Raw genomic sequence first — 25,787 nt, forward strand, 5'->3', positions numbered from 1 at the left:
GAAAATATGATTGAAGAGTGAATTGGCGTTTTATTGCCTATTTTTTAAAGATTAATTTGAGAATAGGGTTTTTTTCCTGCAGGTAAACATGTTCTTTAAGTCTTCAGAACTCACAACACTGATTTTGATTTCCCTTCCATTTGCTAAGGCAGATTACATTTTATTATTGGATTTCACATTGCAGGAGAACTACGGATTGGACCGGATAGAAGTGCGTGATAACGGCCATGGAATCAAAGCTGAAGACACTCCTGTGATGGCTCTGACACATTTTACTTCAAAGATCTTTTGCCACGAAGACCTGGAGCGACTGGAGACATACGGCTTCAGAGGAGAGGCACTGGGCTCCATCTGTGCTGTGGCCGAGGTGACAACTATTCACCAACATGTCTGTATTATATTACAGTCAGATCAGAATAGGCAAATGGGACCGTGTTATTAGAATCGGAAATTGTTTATTTGTCTCACAGCACATTTACATAGTTACAGCCAAGGGGACAATGCATATAAAAGTCCAAATAAAATGAGACTAGCATATTAAAAAAGAGGCAAGCTCATAAAATTAATATAAATCAAATAAGTACACACCCATGGTAAAAAATATAAACAAAAAGCAGTAAGTTAACGTATAAAAGAAGTAAAGTAGCAGCCATGAGTGACATTTAAAGGGGCCCTTGTATGCTCATTCTCAGGTTCATATTTGTATTTTGTGTCTCGACAAAATACTGCCTGTCTTTTTACCCTCTGTCTGAAACCAGAGCCCGGTCTCTGATTGGTTAGCTGGCTGGCTCTGTGCTACAGGAAAGGGAAAACCCCCAAAAGCCTAATAGAGCCTTTTTAACATATTGTAAGAATGTGTTATTTTACAACAGTTTTGTTACAGCTTGAAGTAATGAAGTAGCAGCCAAGAATAATATATATTGAACATAAGCAAAGATTATTGCACAACAGTGTTGTCATAGTGGTGCGTGCTTGCATGCGTGCGTGCATGTGTGATACATATTGCTCTAAAATGTGTACAAGTTTTACATATACATACAATAATTGAACACAATTCTCACTTTTGTGTCAATTATAATATTATAAATTTAAGGTGGTTGTTAAGCATATCAGTTTTATTAGGAATTAAATATACATCCTGGTTTATTACAGCATATAAAGTGTGATGGTTGGCAACCTGATGTTTTATTGTACTCTTCTCCTTTCAGGTGGCTGTCATCACAAAGACAGAGGAGGAGGACATCAGCACACAGTACACGCTGAACTTCACAGGACAGATTGTTTCTCAGAAGCCGTCTCACTTGGGTCAAGGCAAGACACAAATAATTCAATCCGTCTTTAGTGAGTAGCCAAAATCAGAGACAGCTTTATACAATAGTAGTAGAGTGGGTCACTGAAGTTGGAGTCACTCTGGGTTTGAATCTTTCTGGATCTACTATTCATTTCAATTTTTCTTCAATATGGATTCTTAATTCAGAAATTATTATGGATGGAGTACATAGGGCTGCTAATTTCAGTATCTACTCTATTCTGCTGTGAGGAGTGGCAAATTATCACATGATAACAGAGTCAAATAAGTATAAGATTCAATTGTTATATCAACTACATTCATTGCAATCAGTCTTTGTTATTTAAAGAAACCAATGCAGCTTGACACAGCTTTGACTTGCTGTGAATGATACGTTTTTGTAAGTTAAAGCATACACTATAGTTGGGGCTTTACCTTGCTGTGGGATATTGATTTTCTTTTGGGTGGTTAAATAGGATTTGCTGCTGGCTTCTCCTTATATCTACTGTCGGTAAAACACTGACCTCATACTTCCTCACTTTAAAACATCCAAACTATCCATCAAGGGATAACTTAAAATGATTGACGATAGAGGTAATATTATTACAGAAAAACAAACACCTTGAACACTAACCAGTTAGTCCAGTGTTTCCCCTACATTTACAGCTTTGGGGAGGCAATGTGGTGCTATATATAAAAAAAACAAAAAAAAAACACCTTGAATTTCAGGGGGGGTGCGGGGCTCCGTTGGCAGGGCGCAGCACCCCGCCAAGACAATGGTAGGGGAAACACTGTAGTCTATTTGAGTCATTTAGCCGTGATGCTTAAAAACCCTCTTATCTTACAATCTGTTGCACACCTCTGCTCTTTGTGTTTTGCAGGAACAACAGTGAGTGTCCTGAAGCTTTTCAAAAATCTTCCAGTGAGACGACAGTACTATTCCACGACCAAGAAGTGCAAGGAAGAACTGAAGAAGGTGCAGGACCTGCTGCTGGCCTACGCCATTATAAAACCTGAATTAAGGCTCACACTCATTCACAATAAGGTCAGTAGCTCCTCCTAAATTTGCAGATATAAATAGGTAATGTTTTTTCAACAAATTTGAGTTGTGAGTAGGCTAAATTTAATGCCAAATGTAAATGGCAGCTTTCGTTTAGCACAATGCATTATATATACAATTAACAATGGTTACTGGTGACATTTTACATTTAGGCAAAGTTAAAATTACTTGTAATACATTTTATTTTTCATTTGTCAAAGTGATGTGCCTTTACAAAAATGAGTATAAAACACTGAGGATTTGAAAGGTGAACTTTAAAGGTTTGTAGTTCGGTACATCAGGGATAAAGGCAGTTTTGGTCAGCTTGGTTTTATGTAGGTAACAAAATAGTTTTTACTGTGGAAAAAACGTACATATAAGTTACAATAAAGATTTAATTTTGAATAAAAAAACATATCTATTTGTCCTAGTTTCAAACCAAAAACAAGCCACAGCATTAATCACAATTTAGCTGTCTGTGCATTACAGGCAATCATCATTTCCTTAAAATATATTAAATACACTGCTGTGTCCTACTTAGAGCTACACTGGTATCTGTGTCTTTAATCTGAGCATAGAGATGGACAGCAAGAGGGGATAATGCATCAGGAGTGGTGTGAGGAGTGTCTGTGGACGTTGGAGTGCATCTTATCCACTGTAAAAACCTGCCACATTAGTTATCCATTTTCACTTTAAACTATTTAAACAAGGTCTGTATGCACTAGGGATGTGCATCTCCATCACTGAGGCCGATGCGATGCGCATCTCGATACGTTGCCAACGATACGATACATTAACGATACATTTGAAACACCAGGCGGTGTGATACGATACGGTTCACCCCTGTTGCGATACAGTTCGATACGATTTGATTCAACATTATGCGATTCGGGGCGATACGATGTGATTCAACACGATGCAAAATAATGATACTTCAATATGGTACGACAGAGGATTTTGTTGTATTCCTTATATGCAGCAAATCATACATTAACAAAAAAGTGCTTTACATATTTGGTTCTCTCTACTAGTACTGCACATCCCATCATGCTGTTTCTTTTTGACCTTTTTGACCTTAAACAACTCTCCAGAGTACAGTACAATTGTATAACACCTCACAGTTAAACAATTTAAGGATGCATTGCCCATGTGCAATGTGCAAATGAAATAACAACTACCATAGTGCAATGCCCATACAGCTGCCAGCCTGATGTGCTTAACACTCATCCATAGGCTAACTCACCAGTGAGCAGAAAGCAGTGGTTTCTATGTGAACAATAAAGAATACAAATAACCTTTCACAAACAGGTATTTCATAACTGCTTACAATTGTAAGGAAGACATGTAAACTATTATTGGCAGTCACAGGCTGCTGTAAACTAAACACCACTCTCACTGACAGAACACCTCACTGAGTGATTTAACTCATATGTCTAACTTTCAGGTTTTTCTTTTCAGCCGCAGACCCCATGTTGCCTCTATGTGCGTCGCTAAGTTCCTCGTACTACTGGTGTACTTTAAAGCGGCACGGCATCGTTTACAATTTGCGAGCGATTTTTCAAGTTGTCCGTCTTTCTTGAAAAATCCAAAGTGTTGCCAAACGTTTGATTTATAGGTATTTTTCGGTGCGCTGTGTTTCTCTTTCTCCTCGACTTCCATGTGTGTTGAACTGAGACTCTCGGCCTCCTTAGTGCGAAGCAAAGATCAAAGATCGTCTCTGCTGAGTGCTGACAAGATGAGGGGATATTATATGAATGAATCGTTTTTTTACCGATGCAAAGACGCTACAATCGATGCATCGCGAGTTCAACCCAAACTGTAGCCGATGTGCACTCTTTCAATCGGTGCACTCGCATCTTGAACGTTTATGCCGGTGCACCGATGTGAATCGGTGAATCTTAACATCCCTAGTATGCACTGTTATGTTGCTGGCTTCTACAGCCAGTCCTATGACCAACGATTAAAACAAAAAAAAAACATGGGATAACATTTTATTCTTTTATGCTATTATGTAGACAAGGAAGATGCCAAGATCAGCAAGAGACGCTGAATGTGTTGGATGTCAACTGTCTTCTGACTGTTTACTGCAAGTGTTGAGATTTTCCCGACTACAGTCTCCATTCCCTATAGTCGCCTTTCAAGTCCGTACAGTTAAGGGTATTACACTTGGGCTGGAGCCACACAAGGACGATAACGCAAACGGACCGAAATCGATATCAAAGTCTTCCGTCCACACGCAATAGGCACCAGAAACGTGTCCGTTCACACGAGACCGCTCAAAAGCGCTGGAGATGCTGTAGTACATATGCCGGGCCTGTAAGTGGCGGTGTACTCCTGCCACAAAAGCAGCGAAGAAGACTTCCCGCGCATGGTTGCCATGGTTGCCCTTCTGTTTATTCTCCGCTGTGGATGCTCTGGCTCTTTTTCTCCCTCTTCGAGGCAAGCGTTTGCTCCTACTGTAAATCTCTCCGGTAGTCCACCAGCAGATGAAAAACACCCACCTCTCCGCCTCTTCCAAGGGACGAGGAGACCGTGCGGCAGAGTTTCAGTTAGATTTTTTTTCGCCAGTCAACATGTCCGTTAAAGTTGAAATCTTCCGGACAAAATTAGGAAAGTGCCGGTCAAAGGTCTTCTTTGTTATTTATTGAGCTTTAAAACAAATTGATAACGACTCTATATCATAATATAAGAATAAAAAACGGAGCCTCTCTTTTCCTCCCCCTCTTCTGACAGCCCAGCAGCTGATCTCTGAGCAGGAGAGGTGGGAGAGGCGGGGCTATTGCTTCAACGTTATCAGGAAATTATCGTATAGGCGTAAACACAGCCGTTTGCCCCCCCAGAGCATTTCGTTCGCAGATCTACCCACCTTGGGACCCGTTATCGTTATCGTTTTATGCGTTTCCATGTCGGCCTTGTGTGGCCGAACCGTCTATATGATAGAGAACTGTAGCAGATATGACCGTTATCGTCCTCGTGTGGCTGGGGCCTTGGAAAATTTGTTAAAAGAACACATAAAAGACATTTTAATCACTTCTCATACTGTGTGTTGTCCTTAACGCACAGCAACCACAAGGTGTCCTCATCAGTCTTCCAATGACTGTTCCCACATCACTGGCTCAAAATCTCCCTCAGTTTTTGTTCATATGCCATATATTTATGGCACAGTGATGTATGTGTGGTCTTAATTGAGACAATGCCAATGTGTGCAAGCACATGTAAAATGCCATACTTTATAAGTGTAATTCATATTGGAGGGAAAAAAAATCTGGTCCTTTACACTTTAACTGTACTGCTACCACTTCTTCTAATAATAATAATAATAATAATGATAATAATAATAAATTATATTTATACTAAACATTCGAAAGAAGTCAAAAAGATGTTTACAACATCATACATTAAGAGAAATAACTTTATTATCTGCATTTGCGCTGCATTGGAAACATTGACATTTGTTTTTGTTTTTAATCAATCAATGAAAATAATCATTAAAAACAAGACACATGGGTTGGGGGGGACAAAAATACTTGATGATGCCATTTTGTCATACGATGTTTCCCGGTGAAAACTTCACTTATTTGATAATGTGAAATATTTTGGGAAAGGATGTGCACGGATATTCTAGATGCTAATAACAGTATTTCTTAAGATTCGGGCATGAACAATTTTATTCACAATCAATCGTTTATCAAATGAGTTGGCAATTAATATTGTGTCAACTGACCATTAGTAAACTAAGGTTGCAGCTCTAATGTTTACTTCTAGTATAATGATGACATGTATGAATCTTTCCAACCACTTAGTTTGACTCCACAGGGAACAGTGACGATTTTTCCTTCATAAAAAACTCTCTGACGTAAAGTGATTCTAAATTGCAACATAGGAATTGTAGCTTTAAGGACTGTTTATGTCCTTTAGTGAATGGAAAGCCAATAAACAAGTTTATTGTTCGGTGACGTAGTTCACAATAACTAACACACATACCAAAGCAATGCATTATATTCCACAATGTACAATTGTATTGACAGCATTTATCATCAACCTAAACACCAGTCATTATTTATCATTGGAAGTATATTTAGGTTGCATGATTTTAGGCCAGTTTTGTTTGGTTACTTGTAATCACCTTCGCCCTGGGTTGCAGACTTTTCACAATAAGATTAATTAGCTGTGGAACTATTTAGGAATTACATATTTCCATCCCTTATGCTCTTTCCCACCGCAGCTAAGCGTAACTGTCAGGTGCTCCGAACACAAACATTACTGACTGTTAACTCTGATTATGACGCCTGAGTAAGTTGCTGAACACAGCTGCACACTTAACCCCAGATTCGGTTTCAGCTGCAGCCACAGGAGTGGTGTGGTGTGGGTCACACAGGGGCCAAACGACCACCTTATAACTTTCATAGAAATCAGGTTGGATGTGATCAGACTCAGAAGAAGCTAGTGAACCTTTTTTGTGCAATCAGCACTCTGTTGCCCCTATCCCTTATCTCCAACTCTGCTATTTGTACTGTGTCGTGTTTCACAGCTTCTTGAAAAAACGTTTACAGGAGTGATCCATTTACATGCGCTAAATTGCGTATTTAATAGCCGAGACATGCCCTGCAACAGAGTGCATGCTTTTAGAAATCAACACCCGCGAAATATATTCAATGGTGGACAGAAGCTAACTCCTGGGGGTCAATATTCTCTGTAATGCTTAGGAAAATAATTATGACCTTAAATAATAACTTTATTTCTAAAATGTATTTTCAGTAAAAGAGTTACAAAGTGTTGTCTATGCATAAAACAGAGCAAAGATGGGAAAAGATACAAAGTGTCAGGAAGCAAATCGAGAACTACAGGTGCAATGTCAAATATTTATATAAAAACAATAAAATGAATTCAAACCAACAGTCATAAAAGTAAAAAAAAGAAATACAAAATCAGCGGAATGAAATGCAGCTGTATACAAGTGGTTTATGAGGAGTGATTTAACATGGGGTACGAAAAAATAAATGTCTACATATATTAAACACATAAAATGAAATAAATAAGTAAAAACCTTCATTTGCCCCCGAACAAAAGCAGAGGGCACAGTTGTAATGTTTAACACTTCTGTATATTAATATTTGTATCCACACCAATATTTCTACTGCTGTATAGTGTTCAAAGTTTAAATAATACAACAGTTCTTGTTGATATGAAATAAAAGCATGGTTTATTTCATGTTTGTTTAAAGCCATTAATTTTCACTTGAAAAACATTGTCTTTACCATGTCTTTAATGTTCCCTGCCCTACATTTTTGACATGCTCTGATAAGGCTTCTGTTCATGCTGGTGTTTGTGTGTCTCTTGCTGAAGCTCATGACTGAAACAAAATGTATGCTCTGCAGGTATGTGTGCTGCTGCAGTTACTATCTTGACGGGTGTTTATGCTGTGTGATCCGCCTGATGTGGACTTATGGAGGTTGACTGGTGTCATATTGTTTGCAGGTGGTGGTTTGGCAGAAGGCCAAGGTGGCCGATCACAGAAGTGCCCTCGTTGCTACACTGGGGGCCAGCACCGTTGCCAACCTGCTCCCTTGCCACCATCGCCAAGAGCAACCAGAGGTCAGTTAAGGGCAAATATGCAGAGGTCAGAGAGAAATATAGCGAATACATTTTGTTAAAGTTTTCTTTGGCTGCAATGCAAATTTTACATAAGCTACAAAAATGATTTCACATTTTTGATAAGTCAGTTTGATATATATTTTCCCCACAAAATAACTATTTATATATCACCCTCATGTATCCTTGATTTCATGATATTTTTTGCATACCTCTACGGGGAATGAAGAATCCTTGATGAACAAAAAAACGATGTCAAAATATCTGCTTACAAACTTTTAAAGAACTCTTGCAGTATAATCTAAGAGTGAGTAAGAGTGAACACAGAGTGAGGAATTTATATAAAAATGATCATTTCGGAGGTGAAATGTTCCTTAAACCTGCCTGACTGTCTTATGGTCAAAGTCACCTTTGTTATTCATAAGAAAAGGGTGGCGTGAATGTGAAGAGACTACTTGGAGTGCAATGCACTCTGACAGATAAGCGTCACAGGCACATTGCACGGCTGAGCTGACCACATCACCACTATTCTGGCCTCACTGCACTGGCTTCCAATTCAGTTCCGAATTGATTTTAAACTCCTTTTATTTGTTTTTAAAGCACTAAATGGGCTGGCTCCGGCCTATATAGCCGAACTCCTCCAGCGCTACACCCCAGCCAGAGCTTTAAGGTCTGCTGACCAGCTGCTCCTGATAGTGCCCAAGACCAGGCTCAAAACCCGAGGGCACCGAGCCTTCGCAGCAGCTGGCCCTAGGCTCTGGAACACTCTGCCCCTCCATGTGAGGTCGGCCCAGACCCTAGGGGTTTTTAAATCTACACTTAAGACTCACTTCTTCTCTCTGGCCTTCTAGTCAGAGCGGAGCACGACTCCTGACATTTCCCTGTATGTGATTTTTATTTTTGCTGTTTGTTGTCTTCTGTTTGCTATTGTAGTAAAGTGTTTTTATTGCATGTACAGCACTTTGGCTCGACCAAAAATCGTTTTAAAAATGTGCTATATAAATAAGATTTGATTTGGCACAAAGCCGTAAACTGCCCCCCCCACACACCTCCACTACACTACTTGCACTCTTTGCTCTCACACTGAGGCTCCCATGCCCCTTTGCCCTTCATTGTGTGGCAATTATGGTAGTTCATCATAATACACAAACTTGCCCCCTTAAAAAAGCTAATTTTTCAAATCTTAATCTTAATATAACTGTCAATATTACATGTAATGTCTAGTTAAGATTGATACATTTCGCAGAGCAAATGTGTGCATGCACGTTATACCTGACCGTGAGCTCATCATGAACGCCTGGTCTGCAGCCAGCACATGTGGTCAGTTGGTGGCTGGCCAACTGTTCCCTTGCCCTTTTCTCTTGAGTTCTTTTCTGATGAAAAGTGAGAGATTTGTGTTAGCTAAGCTTTGCTGCGCTCGTCATAATCAAATTATTGTCGAGCAGTAACTTTCTGCTTGGTCACGGTAGATGTCATGTGGCTCGTACCTGCTGCCAGGCTGCCAGCTAATCCACTCTGACAGATATGGAGCAGCCCTTTTCACCCTGTTCCTCTCTCATTTTTCTCTTTGTTGTTATTATGCTGCTGCACCTCTGTGCCCAGTTATGAGAACGACCTTTCACCTCTTCCTCCTACTCCCTGTAGCAATGAAAGAGAACTTTTGTCCTCTTTGTCCCCAACACCAAAGCTTAGTGATCAAGGGAACCAGGTTGACAATTTCACCGGGGCCTCGCTCCGGGAGAATCTTAAGAGCCGTTCTACTGCAGAACAAAATGTGACACTCGTTTTTGGCAGCATGACTTCACATAGCCACGGTCCTTTGGGGCCAGAGGTGCCGTTCGTGCTCTCATAAAGTGACCCTAATGAGCAGAAATAGAGAGAAGCACATGTGCCCCGACCTGAAACAGCAGTTCATTTATTAACTTCATTGGCGTGCGTTGCTGCTAATAATGAGCCCTAGGCAATGTGGAAAAAAGGCATAGCTATGCCGCTTGCAATCTGTAGAGCATTAATAGCCTTCCATAATTTCTTACTAGCTTACATTCAGGATGATGATTCAGTTTTAGGTGCAATTGTTCAGTTGTAATTCGGTTAATCAATTTCAGCTCATGAAGAGTGGCTCTGGCAGGATTCTAGGTGAAGCGTGATCATATACGACTTGCCTGAAAGTTGATACACTTGAGAGGAAATTACAAACTGCTTGAGAACAAGTTTAATATTAGTCTTTGTATTGTCCTTCTGTCAACTGCACAACTTTTGTCCTGGTTTGACTGTTTATGAAGCATATAGTATAAATCATATTCCAAAATATGGATTACAAGGCAACTTCAATCAAACAAATACACAGTTTAACTATCTTCCTCATTTACACAAAATTCAAACTTATAAGGCAAAACAAAAATGAAATAATTATTTTGACTATAGTTAAGACATCTCAGTGTTTAGTCAGGATTCTATTTGGAAACCATTTCAATTTGTTATAGGCAACACATAATAACACCAGATTTGAATAAAACCCTGTAGTTTAATGAAAGAAGTGATCATGAATTTTTCTTTCAAAAAACTTTTTCTAGCAATTATATGAAATAACCTCTTGATCCGACATTTAGAAATAGGTACATTTTAACCCAATGTCAACAAAAATGTAAATTAGTTGATGGGATGAGTGCAGTAAGCTTCTCTGGGATTTTAGATTTACTACTCGTCCTCTTTATGCCGTGACAGTGTATGTTGGTATGCCATTCTTGCTGCTGGGTGCTGACTTGCATGCGCACAAGCAGAATTAATGGCTTCCTTCCCAGCTGTGCGGCTGTGCTGTCAGCAGAATGGATCAACCGTGCCGTTCTAATTGAAAATATAATGATGATAAAGTTATAATGTTAGTTTTTAATAATGTCAAGGTTCCTTACTGGAAAGTCTGTATATGAAACCGACTTTGTGATTGATCATACATTTTTTTTTTTTTTCAGATTGTTTTAGAGGGCTTTTTTCCAAAGCCTGGAGCAGATTACTCCTCTACAAGCTCCTCTAACCCGGACAAAACATTTATATACATCAACAACCGGCCTGTCCACCACAAAGATATAATGAAGGTAATCATTTTAGATAACTCATACAAAACAATCCATACAAAGAATATTATTTTGTTTCTAATACCATTCTTTTATGTTTATTTAAAAAAACCTCTGCATCTCCTCGTTGGATTGTGTGATGGATCGTCAGTTGTTGCGTCAACACTACACCGCTCAGTATCCAGATGACTCAGCGCGAAACCGTTATCCCACTGTCATGCTTAAGATTACAGTTCCACCAAACTCAGTCGATGTCAATCTGACACCGGACAAGACCCAGGTTCTTCTTCATAACAAGGTAGCTATGGATTTCAGTATGTTTGGATAGAATTAGGTCAGAGTTCAATTCACTCATGATAAAGTAGGAATGGGGCTGTATAATATTTTATTGCAGATCACAGTAAAAATCACTTGCAATAACATTAGATGAGATGTGGTAAATTATTGGAATAATCATGAATATCGTTACGAGTGAAAAAGCTTTCTAGCTTGCTATCATGGTAGAGAAATGTTAAAAATAGTCTTATATTTAAAATACAGTCTTTATCATGTAAAAAAAGAACAGACTCACGTAATGTTGCTATTTATGTTGTTCTCCGCAAGCGGACTGAATGTATTATGTTGACCTTATTTATGACTGTTGGTGTTCCATCTGCGTAGAAATGTTTGTTCCTTGATGAACATGTTTTGGTGCCATTTTATAATTTTTTTACGCTCTGTGATCCATTTGAAATGTAGGAGGCTGTGCTGACCGCAGTGGAGGTGTTTCTAGTTTCTCTCTATGGCTATCGGTGTAATGATGCCCCAACAGCGAAACAGCTCGCCTATCACACATCCTCCACACCGTCCAGTCCTTCGCAGACTGAGGCTTTACAACCGGACAATGTAGAGAGGGATGACAGTCTCACCAAGCTACAGAAGACCTACCTCAAAGATGCACCTAAACACATTGACACAGTTCCGTTGAGCACTGAAGCTTCACTGGACCGCCCAACCTCAAACGGCAGCTCTTCATCCTCCATAGCCGAGGACTGGATTGTAAACCAGTTCCCAGCTAGGTTCGACTCCAGCTTTTCTCTCTATGATGATGAAACAGCCCAGACTACAAGCAAGTCCCCTGAGAGACTTGAAGACATTGCTGTGTCAGGTGCAGACACGAGAAACGATGAGATATCTGCCGAAAACTGGAGCCGAGGGGCGGCTTTGATCGACCCTGTATCAGGTGAACCCCTGCAGCCCGTCAGCATCCACCAACCTTTAAAGAACAATCATTCAGACTCGGATAAGGCCAAGAGTCATGGCAGCCCAAACAAAAAGATGCTCAACGCCATAACGGAGAAGCGGGCCGCTCTGACGGCCTACGACCTGATCAGCAACCGCGCCATGAGGGCACCACTGACCCCCGCCGCCCTGTTCGAGAAGGAGGCCAGGGCAGACGTCCTCAGGGAGAAACCTACAGCCAGCCTGCAGGATATCAGCGTCACAGTTCAGGAGAGGTGGAAAAATCTGAGGGAGGAAGACCGTAAGAAGTGAGTTTCCAGACCTTCACCTTTCCAAGCAGTTGTTTCCATTTCTTGTTATTTGCAAGGCAGAGCAAGGGGGGAAAGTCTGACCTGTCATTTGCATGTGTAAAAGCCCAGTCTGGAAATGTTGTTGATACGAGCTGTATTTTTTTATTTCCAGACAACCGCATCTAATAGGGGCTAGGGTAGATGACATTTTCCGCAGTATGGCAGATATCACTAGTCGTGAAATGTCTTCTATTTCCAAAGTATTAAGAATAAGATTATTAAACCGAGTGAATGTGTGTTTGTTTCCTAAACCTACAATGATCCCTGAACAGAGACATCCATAGAGACACTAGATTTAAGAGACATTAGCTGATGTAAACTAAATATTCCCTTTTTTATATATGATATTTCATTTCTAATTTAAAAAGCACAACATTAGTATAATATCTAAATGTCCTGTTCCCAGGTTCCAGTTCATTTTGTATTTCAAAGCTCAACTATGCTTACTTTACAAGTGGTATGAGGAGTGACACATAGTTGACTAGTCACAAACAGATTAGGCACAGAACAGATGGAGGTAACGAGTGTTTGTGTTTGACCCTTGCTCACTCAGGGTCAAGTGATTTACAATGATGAAGGTATGACGGGAATGGAGTTTGATAAGCAAACAAAAAAATAAAACTTAATGATCAGATAAATATGTATTTTTGTAAGTATAGTGTCATTATCAAGGCTCATGATCTGCGTTTGCTTCCGTCTGACAGCTAAGTATACAAAACATTCACAAACTGGTGCCATTTGCAGGTCAAATAGCATAGCACAGCGCGCATTCCATGCTTAAGGTTCAATCAATTGATTGTCTCAATACTTATAATTTAATAGGAGAGAGGTGAATCTTGACAGTGTCATCGTTATTTGTTGATACAGTCCAGATGCCATGTCAGTAAAAGAAAGCACAAACTGCTTCCTACTGATCTCTATCCACTCAGCTACTCTGTAAGTTGCATCATGGAACAACACCGTTATACCGCGCTGAACGCGCTTCAACCTAATTATGTTACTGCATACCAATTTAAAGTAATTGCAAAGTTGGAAAATGTGCATCAGCACTAGTTGGGGCCTTATGTAAGCTATCGAAGAGTGTATGGAAAAAGACATCTGTTTAGAATCCTGGCTCGACGTACGGCTGTCTTAAACATGAAATAAGATGTGGCAAGGACTTTGCTCCTTTCATCGCCACTGTTAAGTGGCTGACCACTTCTAGGAATTACACTTGCACGAGTTCACGAAACAGGTTCTTAGAATAATGGGGTGCTGAAGTGTAAGTTCTAATGCTGAACATATGAAAATCAACGGAAACATGAGTCAGAATACTGATTTGCTGAGGAAAGCTCTCTATTAAGAACAAGGTAAAAGATTATATTTATAAATATATTCCTTTATAAATTGTAGACATCAACAGATAGCTCCTTAACAGCTTTGCTAAACTGTAGAAAATAAATGTAATAACTTATCAACAGGAACAAAATTGTATGTATAGTCAGAAAGATTCGGAATGTTATGATTGAAAACTCAAATGGTTAGTGAATAAATGATTGTATTTTTTTGTTTTGTTTAATTATATATTACAAGATGTTTAGAACTAGTGTTATGAACCAGGCCAAAATTCTCCTAATATGTATATATTGTATTGACAAAAACAACATTTTACAGCAATATCATTTGCCAATTTTCATTTTTAATAGAGCTTGAACGTATCGTAATGCAACTCAACGGAACCTCTAACAATGTCAGCTGTCAGCTTTATTATTTACTTTTTAAAATAATGTTTACAGAACTTTGCTGCCTACCGTCTGCTAACAGCTGTGTCCCCCTGCCGATTTTAACACAGAATAGTTGTTACAAGTTATGTTTATGTGGTTGCACTTCCATAAAGTTGGTAGCCTAACAAAATAAAGGTAAAATCAAGATCAGTGGAAATGAAGAAGAAGCGATATCCTGATTTTGTATTATTGGACTTTACTGTATCTGCACTTTAAGGATCCAATGCTGGCTCTTGTCAAAAACGTATTTTCAAGCCCAATCCAAGATAACCCCGATGACATCACTAAGGGGTATTTTCTCTCAAACTTTGGAAAAAAGAGCCACAGGTGACATTATTTTACTGTTTTTGCAGATTGAGTAGTTAAGATCAAACCGAACTTCATGTGTGAAATGGGAAGTTCCTTTTATTTAGCTTTTACCTAGAAGCCTGGGTATGTTTTATTATACACATTTCCAAATCAGTGCATGCTGGGAAGGAAATTGGGATAGATTCCAAATTGGTTCGACACTGGTCTAGGTTTTAGTCTAAAATACTTGGTTAAACTCTGCAGGTATGAGGAGAAGGCAAAAAAACACCTGGAGCACCATGACCAGAAGACCAGGTTGGCCTCTGCTGAAGGCCCCAGAGACACGAGTGTGAGCAGCCCAAGGGGCCATGCACAGGGCCACAAACGCAAGGCCCCACTGTCCAACCAGCAGCTGCTGGATGAGCTCTTCTCTGTACAGCCCCAAAAGAAGATGAGGAGCCCTGCACTGAAGTCCTCGCAGCCCCTCCCCTGCAGCATAGCTGCCCTTCGGCTGCAGCTCCAGCGCCTTTCATCCCAGAGCAGCACAGTGCCACGGGGCCTCCGTCTTGTAAACCGGCTGGCCTCTCATAGCGCCTGGGTCATTTTATGTGGTCAGAGGCTCATGTTGTTAAACCCATTTCGGGTGGAGGAAAGCTTGCTGTTTAAGAGACTCCTTGAGAATAATATACTTCCAGCAGTGAGTCTGCAGAACCCTATACCGTTAGCAGATGGGTAACGTATCACTCACTTCTCACCAGCAAAATGTCAAGCCTGAGTTGTTTTTTCTAGAAAACTGCAAACTCATCCAATTTCTTTACATGCATGTATGTTTCAGACTATTTTTAAGAAAAACAAATCCTGATAAATGTCTATTAAGGCTTCCCTAATGTGTTTGTTAAACCTCACCTTGTCTCTCTTTATAGAAGTCTCGGGGGGGCTGAATATACTGAGGCTTTGTGCAACATGGAGAAACAAAGCCCTGAGCTACACGGAGGGGCCCTCTTCTCTGATCCCAGGCTTGTGGCTAATGGCTTTAAAATCCAATTCACTCCAGGTACATTGTAAATAAATGTGGACCAAATGCTGCTGTATTAGCAGTCTTATTTGATTGAATATTAATCGTTTCCCACCATCAATATAAGAACAAGCCTTTCTTATAAATCACGCTGTTTAAAGATCTCATGGATGGCCTAGTTTTATTTACCAAATGTTGGAGCCATTTGTCGTCATTTAATGTCATAGTTCACCAGTCACTTAGAAAAGTCAAACATACAGTTTCAGGTAACTGGATTACAGGCAATTATTCCATTTCCATTCCTTTAAAAAGAATGTCCATCATGAAAAATAGCAAATGATGAATAAGCAAAGTTGTAAATCATGAAAGAACAATACCAACCAATGTAAACCTTGTCTTTACAATAGATCAAGGCAAATGTCATAACTTTGAAACATTACAACCATACATAACATTATGTACATTGACCACAAAATCTTTATGCGCACACATGTATTTTTATCTTAGGGACATAACACTTAGTGATTCAGTTATACTTACCAATAATCTGGTACATTTAAACAACCAGTTAAAATATTGCTGCAAGTATAAAATATGCAAATAATTGTTCAGAAGTCATCATTCTCTTTATGAAAGCCAAATCCAATTTATTCATGTTTATTCACGGATTGCTCTGCAAAAAACAGTGTATTAAACAAAGTCAAAAGTAAGGTCAACATAAATGATAAATATAACGGACAAATAAACCAGAGCACCTCCAATTAAACTTGTTTTTGTATAATTATGACATGTGTTGGTTATTTTTTATTTCTGGAACGGTTCACCTCAGTTGACATTGGCTCTCTGCCTGACAGAGTGCGCTCACAGTGGGTCGGTACCCCAGTGTGCAGGTGATGAGAACGGTTGCCCTTTGAGATATTCAAAGAATTTTCATTTGGCACTGCCAGCCTCGGTGGGTGTGCATGGGAGTGAAGGTAGCGGCACATGTAAGATGGTTTCATAGCACAATCTCTGCTGCATATCTTGTCCATTTCTTATGATTATATTACATGTCATATTGTTTATTATCCAGTAATATTGTATTGTGTATAATGTGATCCTGCAGATACTGTCAATTTGTAAATATTTGTATTGCGTTTAACATGCTATTTTCCCAATAAGTAAAAGTATTACTCTTTGCATACATTTTAAAAGGCAAATGTGTCAGACTATGCACAGGCAACACAACCAGCACAGAAATATTTGAGAAATATTTTAATTGCCTCTCCAGGTTTTTTTTCAAGCCATTCTGAGTTCATTTTGCATCCAAAGACGTGTATCGGAAATATAAATCGTTCATGATTTGCAGTATTTCCTCATGAAATGAGAAGCTATCATTCTTCTACCCTACAAGACAACTTCCTTCCAGTCTGCTGGGGCTTCTAATAGTCATTTAACACTCCATTTGGCCCCTCGCTTGTTTAACTTGGTCATCACTCCCACCGTAAACCACAATATTTATTTATTATTCTTTCCTGGAGATAGTAGTGGCGTCTGGAGTATATTAATCCTTGTTTTCTGCTTGTTTTGGCCAGGCCTCACCTCAGACGAGAGACATCTGGAAGTGACAGCAATGGCAGACTGCGTGCCTTTCCTCGGTGTGGAGGACCTCAGGGAGATCCTGACTGCAGTTCTTCACAAGAAGGCTAAGACCGTGCAAGAGTGCCGGCCACTTAAAGTCACAAACTACCTACAAGTAAGAGATGCTATACATTAATAACAAATGGCATTACTGGTGTTTATGTTATTAAATATCTAAATTGTGACTCACAGGGTGAAGCAGTACGACTTGCCCGTCAGTTACCTACACATTTATCCAGGGAGGATGTGGAGGAAACTCTCGTAAGGATGGATCAGCAGCTTGGAGAGAGCAGCCGGAGCTGCATCCATGGACGACCGTTTCTCCAACATCTATCTGATGTCCCATCTACTGACCAGGAGGCTAAAGCTCTGCTGAAGCCTTTAGAGCTGTAAGAACACATCTTAATAAAAAAATCACAGAAGTGCAATATCCAGCTGTCTCATTTTAACGCAGCTGATTATCTTCAATGTAAGCTACTTGATATGTTTCTATCTCAGATGATGTCCAACATTGTTACAAACAGAACACAAACATAACATTTTGTGCTTTTCATTTTGTTCCTTCATTTCACAATAAATAACTTTATTTGACAGAACTGCTGGAGCCAAGCTGTTATGATTGCTCTGTGGTGAACAAATAATCACAGTTTAGATTGTGACCTTTTTTTAAAGTGATCAAAAAGAAATATACACACAGAGACGTCTGTCATTTAAGTATAATAATACATCAGTCGCCAATAGTTGAGGACCAGATTCAGGTGTGTGTTATTCACTATATGAATGTATTTTATGATTGTGTTGAAACAGCCCGATTCTCATCGATCTTTATCAGGTAACTGGTAAATCTTGCCCTAGAGATTTGTAAAGAAAAGACATTGGTCTGGTCACACTTAAAGGTGCAGAAGTGTTTGAAATAGTTTCTTCTATCCATCAAAAGTCTTTTTATAAATAAGTTCTACAAGAATTCAAAGGAACACATGCAGGGTAACAATTGTCAATTTATGTACCATTAAAGTATTCCTTGAATTGTGCAACAAAAGTAAATCCAATAACCTTTTTCAGAAGATGGCTCAGAAATACTATTTTAACCCCACTAAATACAAATTAGTCCGGATGTACAAAAAATGTAGATATTGATCTAGTTCATAAACAGATTTGCTCTTTGCAAGGGTACCAACTATTACACATTTGTGTTTTGGTTTTGTAAATTGATTTATTGCATAGTTTGCATTTTCTTGGATTAACAACAGCGTCTTCCACCCACAGAGTGACACCTGACTCCCTAATTTGATTTCGGTCCCAAAGCCAGGGTCTCTTGCAGCCCCTGAGCCTCATTGTGGTACCATTGGAATGGGTATTGGCAAGCTCGGAGCCACTGTACACTGCCAGCTACTACCCATAATTCTTTTCCCTCAATGAGTGCCAGCTGCTCGGCCGTTAGTATTGACAGATAGTTGTATATTATCCCTAGCTGTATCAAATGCTTTAGAGATTTGCACTGTAATTTCAACCACAAAGTTTATAAAATCCTTGACACTGTGCTAACTTGTGGTGGTGCCACTTCCTAAAGACATTAGTCTGTTACTGCATCATTCTGGTGCTCAGTAATGCGTGATGTTTCCTGTGGGGAAAGACTTTGCTTTAAAACTTTAAAAAAGAGATGGCTGGCAAAGCTATAAACGCATATGATTAGTTAAAAATGTTCTATAAACCTCAAGAAGTGGTGGTACCTAAACACAGGATTTAATTGGAGAAAATGTGGTTATGTCCTTTTACCACATTTGGATAACAGGAAAACATATAGCCACGCAAGGTTTTCACTCATCGCCTTTTCATATGGACACCGAATCCCACCGCAGGGACGAGTGCAATCAGAGCTCTCGTCTTATGATAATATTATAGTTAGGACCGTGAAAGGTCAAACCACAGCACACGTCTTGTTTTACGTGGCCTCTGCTGAGAGAACCCACAGATGGCTTCAGCATTGCTTCAGAGCCAACACTACAAAGTACCTCTGGGAAGGAGATAAATGCCAGTGAGGACCCCCGTCCCTCCTTTCACCCTTCTCCCCTCACTCCTGCCTGCATGGGCTCTTGTTTGATACTTCTCACTCTTGGATACGTGCTCCTCAGTTGCTCGTGTCCAGAAATGTGTGCAGCAGCAGAGTCTACTCTTTACATGCTGCCTTCGGCACCCAAGGGGCACATCAGAGTAATTAGGTAGGACTAACTGATGACCATCTTTTGACCATGTGACAACACTATTTAAAAGGTCAGCAATGGTTCATATTGCCAGCTGTCTCTTTAACCACCTGTTTCACTGTTTTTGACATTTTCTGCATCAAAACTGAGGTATTTGCTAATGAAGAACCTAACCTGAAGAATGGGAAAAGGGATGAATTTTGAAATTGATGCTAAATGATGAGTCTCAAAACCTGGATACACAAATACTAATTTCACATACAGCGTCATCTAGATAGCTATCAGTTCTCCTATTACTGTCCGAATGTGCAGAGCTACTGCTTCTCAGGTTGTATTGAGCAATCAGGGCAACTGTACACCACTCTCACAACCCAGAAGTAACAGTGCACTTTAACAGAGTCATCAAATCCAAAATAAAATGACATGAACTATATTTAACCCCTTTCCCGCTCTATTTTTGGAACGGTTATGAGAAGTAGTCACGTAAAGTATCTTGCCTAGCCTGGGTACAAACAACACCTGTTTCTGTTTGGATATGTGAAACTAGATAGAGAGTAAAGGTATTAATCAAACCATGAAAGAATATAGTTTACATTTTAAAAACACTTTAACATGTTAATAAAAATCACTTACCAAGTCGTTCCTTAATGTAGCTTTTTTTAAATTGCCAGCATGGTCCATGAAGAGACTAAAGTCATTCTTAAACTAAAGTGTCAGATTGTCACAAAACCATCTTTAACTGCCCCAATCCTCTTCCGTGGACCTGCAACGGAGAGCTCTTTCTGCAGATGTTTTTTCCTAGACGCTAAAGGAAAATTAAGAGGATCCCGTAAAGGATTAAAACTCATACTGTATAGTCGTAATCTAACTACATGTATTGACTGAAAACCACTGGACATCAGTTAGAGCCACCTATCTCAGTGTAATGGGACACATGATTGATGAGAAATGATCTGCACTCGTTTTCTTTAGGTTTTGTGAAAACGGGGGGAAGCATTTAACTGAAGCATGTGCTAGCCAGTTTCTTGAAGTTGCACAGGAGTGGGAGATAGCGAACATCTGTAGAAACAGATAGTGCTTACAATATGATAGCTGCATCAAAAACATTACCATACTAATGTGTACCGCACATTATACACAGGGGAATCACAGCGTCTCTCTGTGACAGCGGTTTAATCAACGCTTCATGCTAATAATTCACATATCGAAACTAAGCTGAAATGTTTTAATAAAGTACTAACCCTTTGATTGATCTTATTCATTTGTCATGAATTTCTTTACTACACATTAATTTGTTTTATCTCCCCCTAACTCTGATCTCTGATGAAAATACCATTAAAGACTGTTTGAATTGGATGCAGACAAAGGGCTTTTAATCTGTCAACAAACCCCAATACTCACCATACACACCAAACGTTGCCAGAAGGAGTTAATCAAGTGTTGTAAACTGTTAACTATACCATGGTCCATATGGGACCAGCTATAAAATCTTTGCTGCATCTGAGTTTGTGTTTTTCAGCTGGTAATTGGTAGTGGTGCCATGCTGTGACTCTGCAACTTTGCTGCCAACCACAGAAGAGCCACTTAGTTCTTTTTTTATGGGCTTCAGGCACACACTAATGTGATGGGTGTTAAAAAGCCACAGGTTCTCAACTGTTGGTGAATTTACAGCCACACCACATTCAATTTCATGGGTCAAGGGCATCCACAGTGGGGCCATCAAGTCTACTCCTTTTAATTTTTAATCACTTGTCAGCGATTCCTATAGCAAGTTTGAAATTATAGTGCAAGACATTTTTCTTTGGAGGATACATTTTAGGTGAGGAAAGAAAAGAGGAAAATTAATGTAGAGTTTTACCTGAAATTCCCAGGGCCAACAGCTCATGATGCCCATATCTGCTTTCAAAGTATGATGTTTTTACGCTTCAAGAAATGTAAACCTAGGAATAAACAATGTGGATTTATTATAAAAATATGTCGTAAGCATTTTGAAACCCGGTTGAAAGTTGGATTCTGGATTGATTTTATCCACCTAGGCCTGACTGTCGAAAGTCCTACTTGACACACGAATATCACTTAATTGGCTTCTTGTATTATATTATTGTGCACAGTAACTGTTCAAATGTAACATAAATATTGTTTCTGAGATGTCAAAATGTATCAAGGTCGCTTGACACATACCTGATACTTCTCTACATCCGTCTGTCTTAAGAGCATAGGCATAGCATATCATCAGGAGACAGGAGGTTTCCATAATCTGCCCTTCCTTATTTTCCTTGGAGGAACATCTATTCTTCATCACTGTCAACCCTCTGTCCCCAGAGAGACGATACTTTGCTGCTTTGGACCTTGGATGGCTAACGTCCATGTTTTTTGCTCGTCACCGAACCCCTCCTTGCAAACAAACACTGACATTGAGGAATTTTGTAAACATATTTGGAGTGAACACCAAATTTGACCTTTCTCCAAACTTCCAGTAGCTTTACAAAGTCATTAATCATATGATGGCTTCCCAGAGGTGACTGTCAGTTTTGAGGTAGGAATAGTGATTCCTCATCCCTAAGTGAAAAAGCAAGCGAAGTGCAGACGGAAAGGATAAATCAACAGAGAAGTGAAGACAGCTAGCATTCAGCAGCTGGCCATCTGGTCCTTATCGTGTCCCAGACTGGTTGATTTTATTGCTTTTCATTGCTTTCAGTAGACCCAAGAGGGGTTTTCATAAACAACCTGTCAGTCTGGCCTGAGGTGATCATCCTCTGCTGGTTGTTTAAGTGATTACAATTTGCATCTTATATATTGTGTCCTCATAAGATAAAGTGACTTCCAAGGCGCACTGTTTAAGTCAGATGTACATTAGACACTCTATACTATTACCCTGATCTATGTATTTTACACAGAATAAAACATGTACTGGATCGTAATCTCACATTAGTGGCAAAACAATAACCTGCTATTTTGTATCCCAAGTTATAGTTACAACTGTTTCTAACAAAATACCTAACAACCCATATTAATTATTTTCCTTGTGAGACATGGAAACGATCAGGTGTGCTATAATTTTAGGTCAAAGAGATCACTGATCAGTCTATAATGTAATGATTTTATAAACAAGGTTGATGACCAATGGATTAGTCAACCCAGTCTCACGGCATTTCGTGTTATAGTCACGAAATTAATCTATTGATTCGTGTTCACCAACACGATGTTCCCATTTTTTTCGTGTCACACAGAACGATTTTAAAAGCAATGTAAATAATAACAAATTAGAAGGAAAGAAGATAAAAAAAAATACAGATTTCAGTATTCTAACACAGAACGATTTTAGAAGCAATGTATTTCTATTGGTAGTATGTTTCGTGTCTGCACCAAATAATAACAAATTAGAAGGAAAAAAAGATTTAAAAAATACAGATTTCAGTATTCTGAGGCTCTGAGCCCCATTTCTTTTCCTCGAGGACGGCAAGAAAAGTAAGACATTATACAATTTAAAATAAAAACAATAATCGTGGCTTGATATTGAGTAAGAAAATGTTTTTATGAACCACACAGCTTCCGGTCTTCCAAGACCAGACCGGACAAAAAGACGTGGTGCAGGCACGAAACATACTACCAATAGAAATACATTGCTTTTAAAATCGTTCTGTGTGACACGAAAAAAAGGGGAAAATCGTGTTGGTGAACACGAATCAATAGATTACATTTATTTCGTGCCTATTACACGAAATGCCGTGAGACTGGGATTAGTTTATACTAAAAAGCTAATGTTAGCTAATACGTTTTTCTACAAAAGAAGCGTCGTGCAGATTGTTGTGTCTTTAAAACCACTTACATGCACATACAACATGGTTGACACCATTTTTGTGACCATTTTTCATTTAATATTTTCATGAAAGTAGCTAGCTGTATTTAGCTGCTATATTTAGCTAGCTAGGAGAAGTAGGAAGGTGATATCCTCAAAACTCAAGACTTGTTTAAATCATTGAACAAATGTGAAAGGTGGGAAGTCTTTCAGAGGTCTGGAACAAGACTTTTGAAGAAATATTGTGTGCATTCGAAATCCTCAATGATTTTTCAGGCGTCAGTTTTTTATTTGTCACAAATCTGTGTAGAGGTCAATGAAATACTGTCAGTGCATTATTGCTGTAAGCATTTTTAAGTTATATTTCACAATGTCAGCCAACCTTGTGAACGCTTTCACTTCAGTCTCTTGATCTGTCATCGCTCTTGAACGATGTTATGGTCAAGTAAGATATTTGCCACAGAGCAATCTGTCAGCAGAAACACTTCTCCAGATGGTTTGCTCTGCACATCTGTTGAAGGCTCCAGATGTTTTTGGATGCACCTGGCAAGCCCCTTTTCGTTCCCAACCCGTTGTCCATGGCCCTGCACCACGGCCAGGGCAGGGCATCCCTTCTTTTGTCCAGATGTTGGGGAAGTCTGGATGCCTTCCTGTAGAACTAGAAGGAATAGAGATGCTGCTCAAATGACATATCTGCAATGGCTTCTACAGAATATCGAAAATGTGTATTGTTTTAACGTCTGGAAAGTTAACCGAACTTGAAGTAGAATGTTCATTGAAATGTTTTTCCTATGGTAACACATTGTCCATGTAGCCTTAATTGATGCATGTCAGTTAACAAACTGCAAACCTTCATGAACTGTAGCTTACCGATTGTACCAAGCCTTGAAATATGATGCCTCCAAATATATGAACACAGATCATGTGGTCATTGTATGTGCACTATATGTATACTGTGGAGGAAACTTCTGTGTAGTAATGCATGGAGTCACCGACTCAGGAAGGAGACACGGTGAGAGTTGGAGCTTTGATGTCAAACACTGATGGGTTTATTCAGAGTATTCGGCCGGAGGATTCACATCACAAATCAAAGAGTCAGAGGTTCTGACCACACGGTAGAGTTGCCACGTCAATTCTGAAGAACCTCTCTCTATGCTAGACCTTTTAACAGGTTCACAGAGAGAAATCAACATCTCTGAAGGAGTAGACTAAACACTGAATTTGTGTCCGACACTCATGGCCTCAAGGATTTCACATCCTAGAGCCCACAAACACCGATAAAGAAGTGCCTCAGTGTTCCCACAACAATTACCCTTCGTGCCAGTCAAGTTGACCGGTCTCACACTGGTGACAACAACACATATGGCACCAAGGCCTTTCCTTAAAGGAAATAACACATGTCAGAGTAAAAGGTTAGATATCTAGAAGAATTATTCCTTAACATATACGATAAATCAAACAGAAGAATAGCCTACATCAGGGCTATTCAATTGGCGGCCCCAGATTTTTTAAAGAGTGCCTTTATTCCAGAGAGGGTGTTAAATTGAGAGATAGAGGGGAAGACTCTGAAAACTTTGGCGGGCTCGGGTTTCGAACCCACCTATTATAGAATTGGGAGGGATGAAACCCTCTTTAATGGTCACACATGCAGAGCACACAGCACACACAGTGACATTTGTTCTCTGCTTTTAACCCATCCTAGTATCAGGAGTCTAGTACTAGGAGCAGTGGGCAGCTATTGTACAGCGCCCAGGGAGCAATGGGAGTGAGGGGGGAAGGGGGGTGTCCGGTGCCTTGCTCAAGGGCACCAATGCAGGGCAGGAGGTGAACTGGGACCTCTCCAAGTAGCAGTCCACACTCCATATTTTAGGTCTGGTCGGTGATTTGAACCGGCGACCCTACAGCTCCCAGTCCAAGCCCTTACTTACTGAGCCACTGCCGGACACTAGCTACTGTAGTGACAACTCCTGTCATTTATTGCATCTCTGCATGAATGATTAGATCATTTCACCTAAATGAAATGAAATGAAATGTTGTTGATGGTTAAATGATCTTCACATGTAGGCCTACTGAGTTCTGAACTTGCCATTTAGATCTATAAAGGCCTTGGGGCTATGTTGTTTGATTGAATTAAACACAATATGCACTCCACTATGCTGTTGTAGTATTTACTGTATCTGAAGCTCTTAATATGATTGCTCATATTTCAAGCCATCTTTTTCCCGGCCCCTTGCTTTGGATCATTTTCATCAACCGGCCCCCATTCCAAACTAATTGAATAGCCCTGGCCTACATATTACCAATATTGATAGGAGATAAAGTGAAACACAGCAGAAAAATAAGTTAATCACCTTTTTTAGGTAACAGTCTGATGTAATAGATAAACACATAATCAACTCAACTGCTTTGTTAATTAAGATCCTATAAAAACAAGTACACTCAAACAATAATTTTGACCTTTAGTTCTCTCTTATTTTCAAGACACATTTTCTGTTTTATTCCTTGTTCTTTGACGTCATTTTCTGGGAAGGCCCGTAGAG

The 25,787-nt window shown here is 39.5% G+C and overlaps 1 protein-coding gene across 3 annotated transcripts in view; it reads left to right on the forward strand.

The window, feature by feature from the left end:
• The window catches only part of pms1 (PMS1 homolog 1, mismatch repair system component), a 30,955-nt gene extending 13,112 nt beyond the window's left edge, over window positions 1-17,843 (forward strand). For 2 of the 3 annotated variants that reach the window (XM_034134223.1, XM_034134224.1), the window contains exons 3-13: window positions 185-367; window positions 1,209-1,341; window positions 2,170-2,333; window positions 7,806-7,922; window positions 10,889-11,011; window positions 11,142-11,288; window positions 11,729-12,519; window positions 14,877-15,344; window positions 15,536-15,666; window positions 17,202-17,362; window positions 17,440-17,843. In XM_034134223.1, the coding sequence (XP_033990114.1) occupies window positions 185-367; window positions 1,209-1,341; window positions 2,170-2,333; window positions 7,806-7,922; window positions 10,889-11,011; window positions 11,142-11,288; window positions 11,729-12,519; window positions 14,877-15,344; window positions 15,536-15,666; window positions 17,202-17,362; window positions 17,440-17,640 (2,619 nt within the window). In that variant the 3' untranslated portion in view covers window positions 17,641-17,843. The remainder of the gene's footprint in view (window positions 1-184; window positions 368-1,208; window positions 1,342-2,169; window positions 2,334-7,805; window positions 7,923-10,888; window positions 11,012-11,141; window positions 11,289-11,728; window positions 12,520-14,876; window positions 15,345-15,535; window positions 15,667-17,201; window positions 17,363-17,439) is intronic. The other variant, XM_034134226.1, reaches the window with a different exon arrangement.
• Window positions 17,844-25,787: the final 7,944 nt, after the last annotated feature.

This window comes from Trematomus bernacchii, unplaced genomic scaffold, assembly GCF_902827165.1.
Source record: "Trematomus bernacchii unplaced genomic scaffold, fTreBer1.1, whole genome shotgun sequence".
NCBI lineage: Eukaryota > Metazoa > Chordata > Actinopteri > Perciformes > Nototheniidae > Trematomus > Trematomus bernacchii.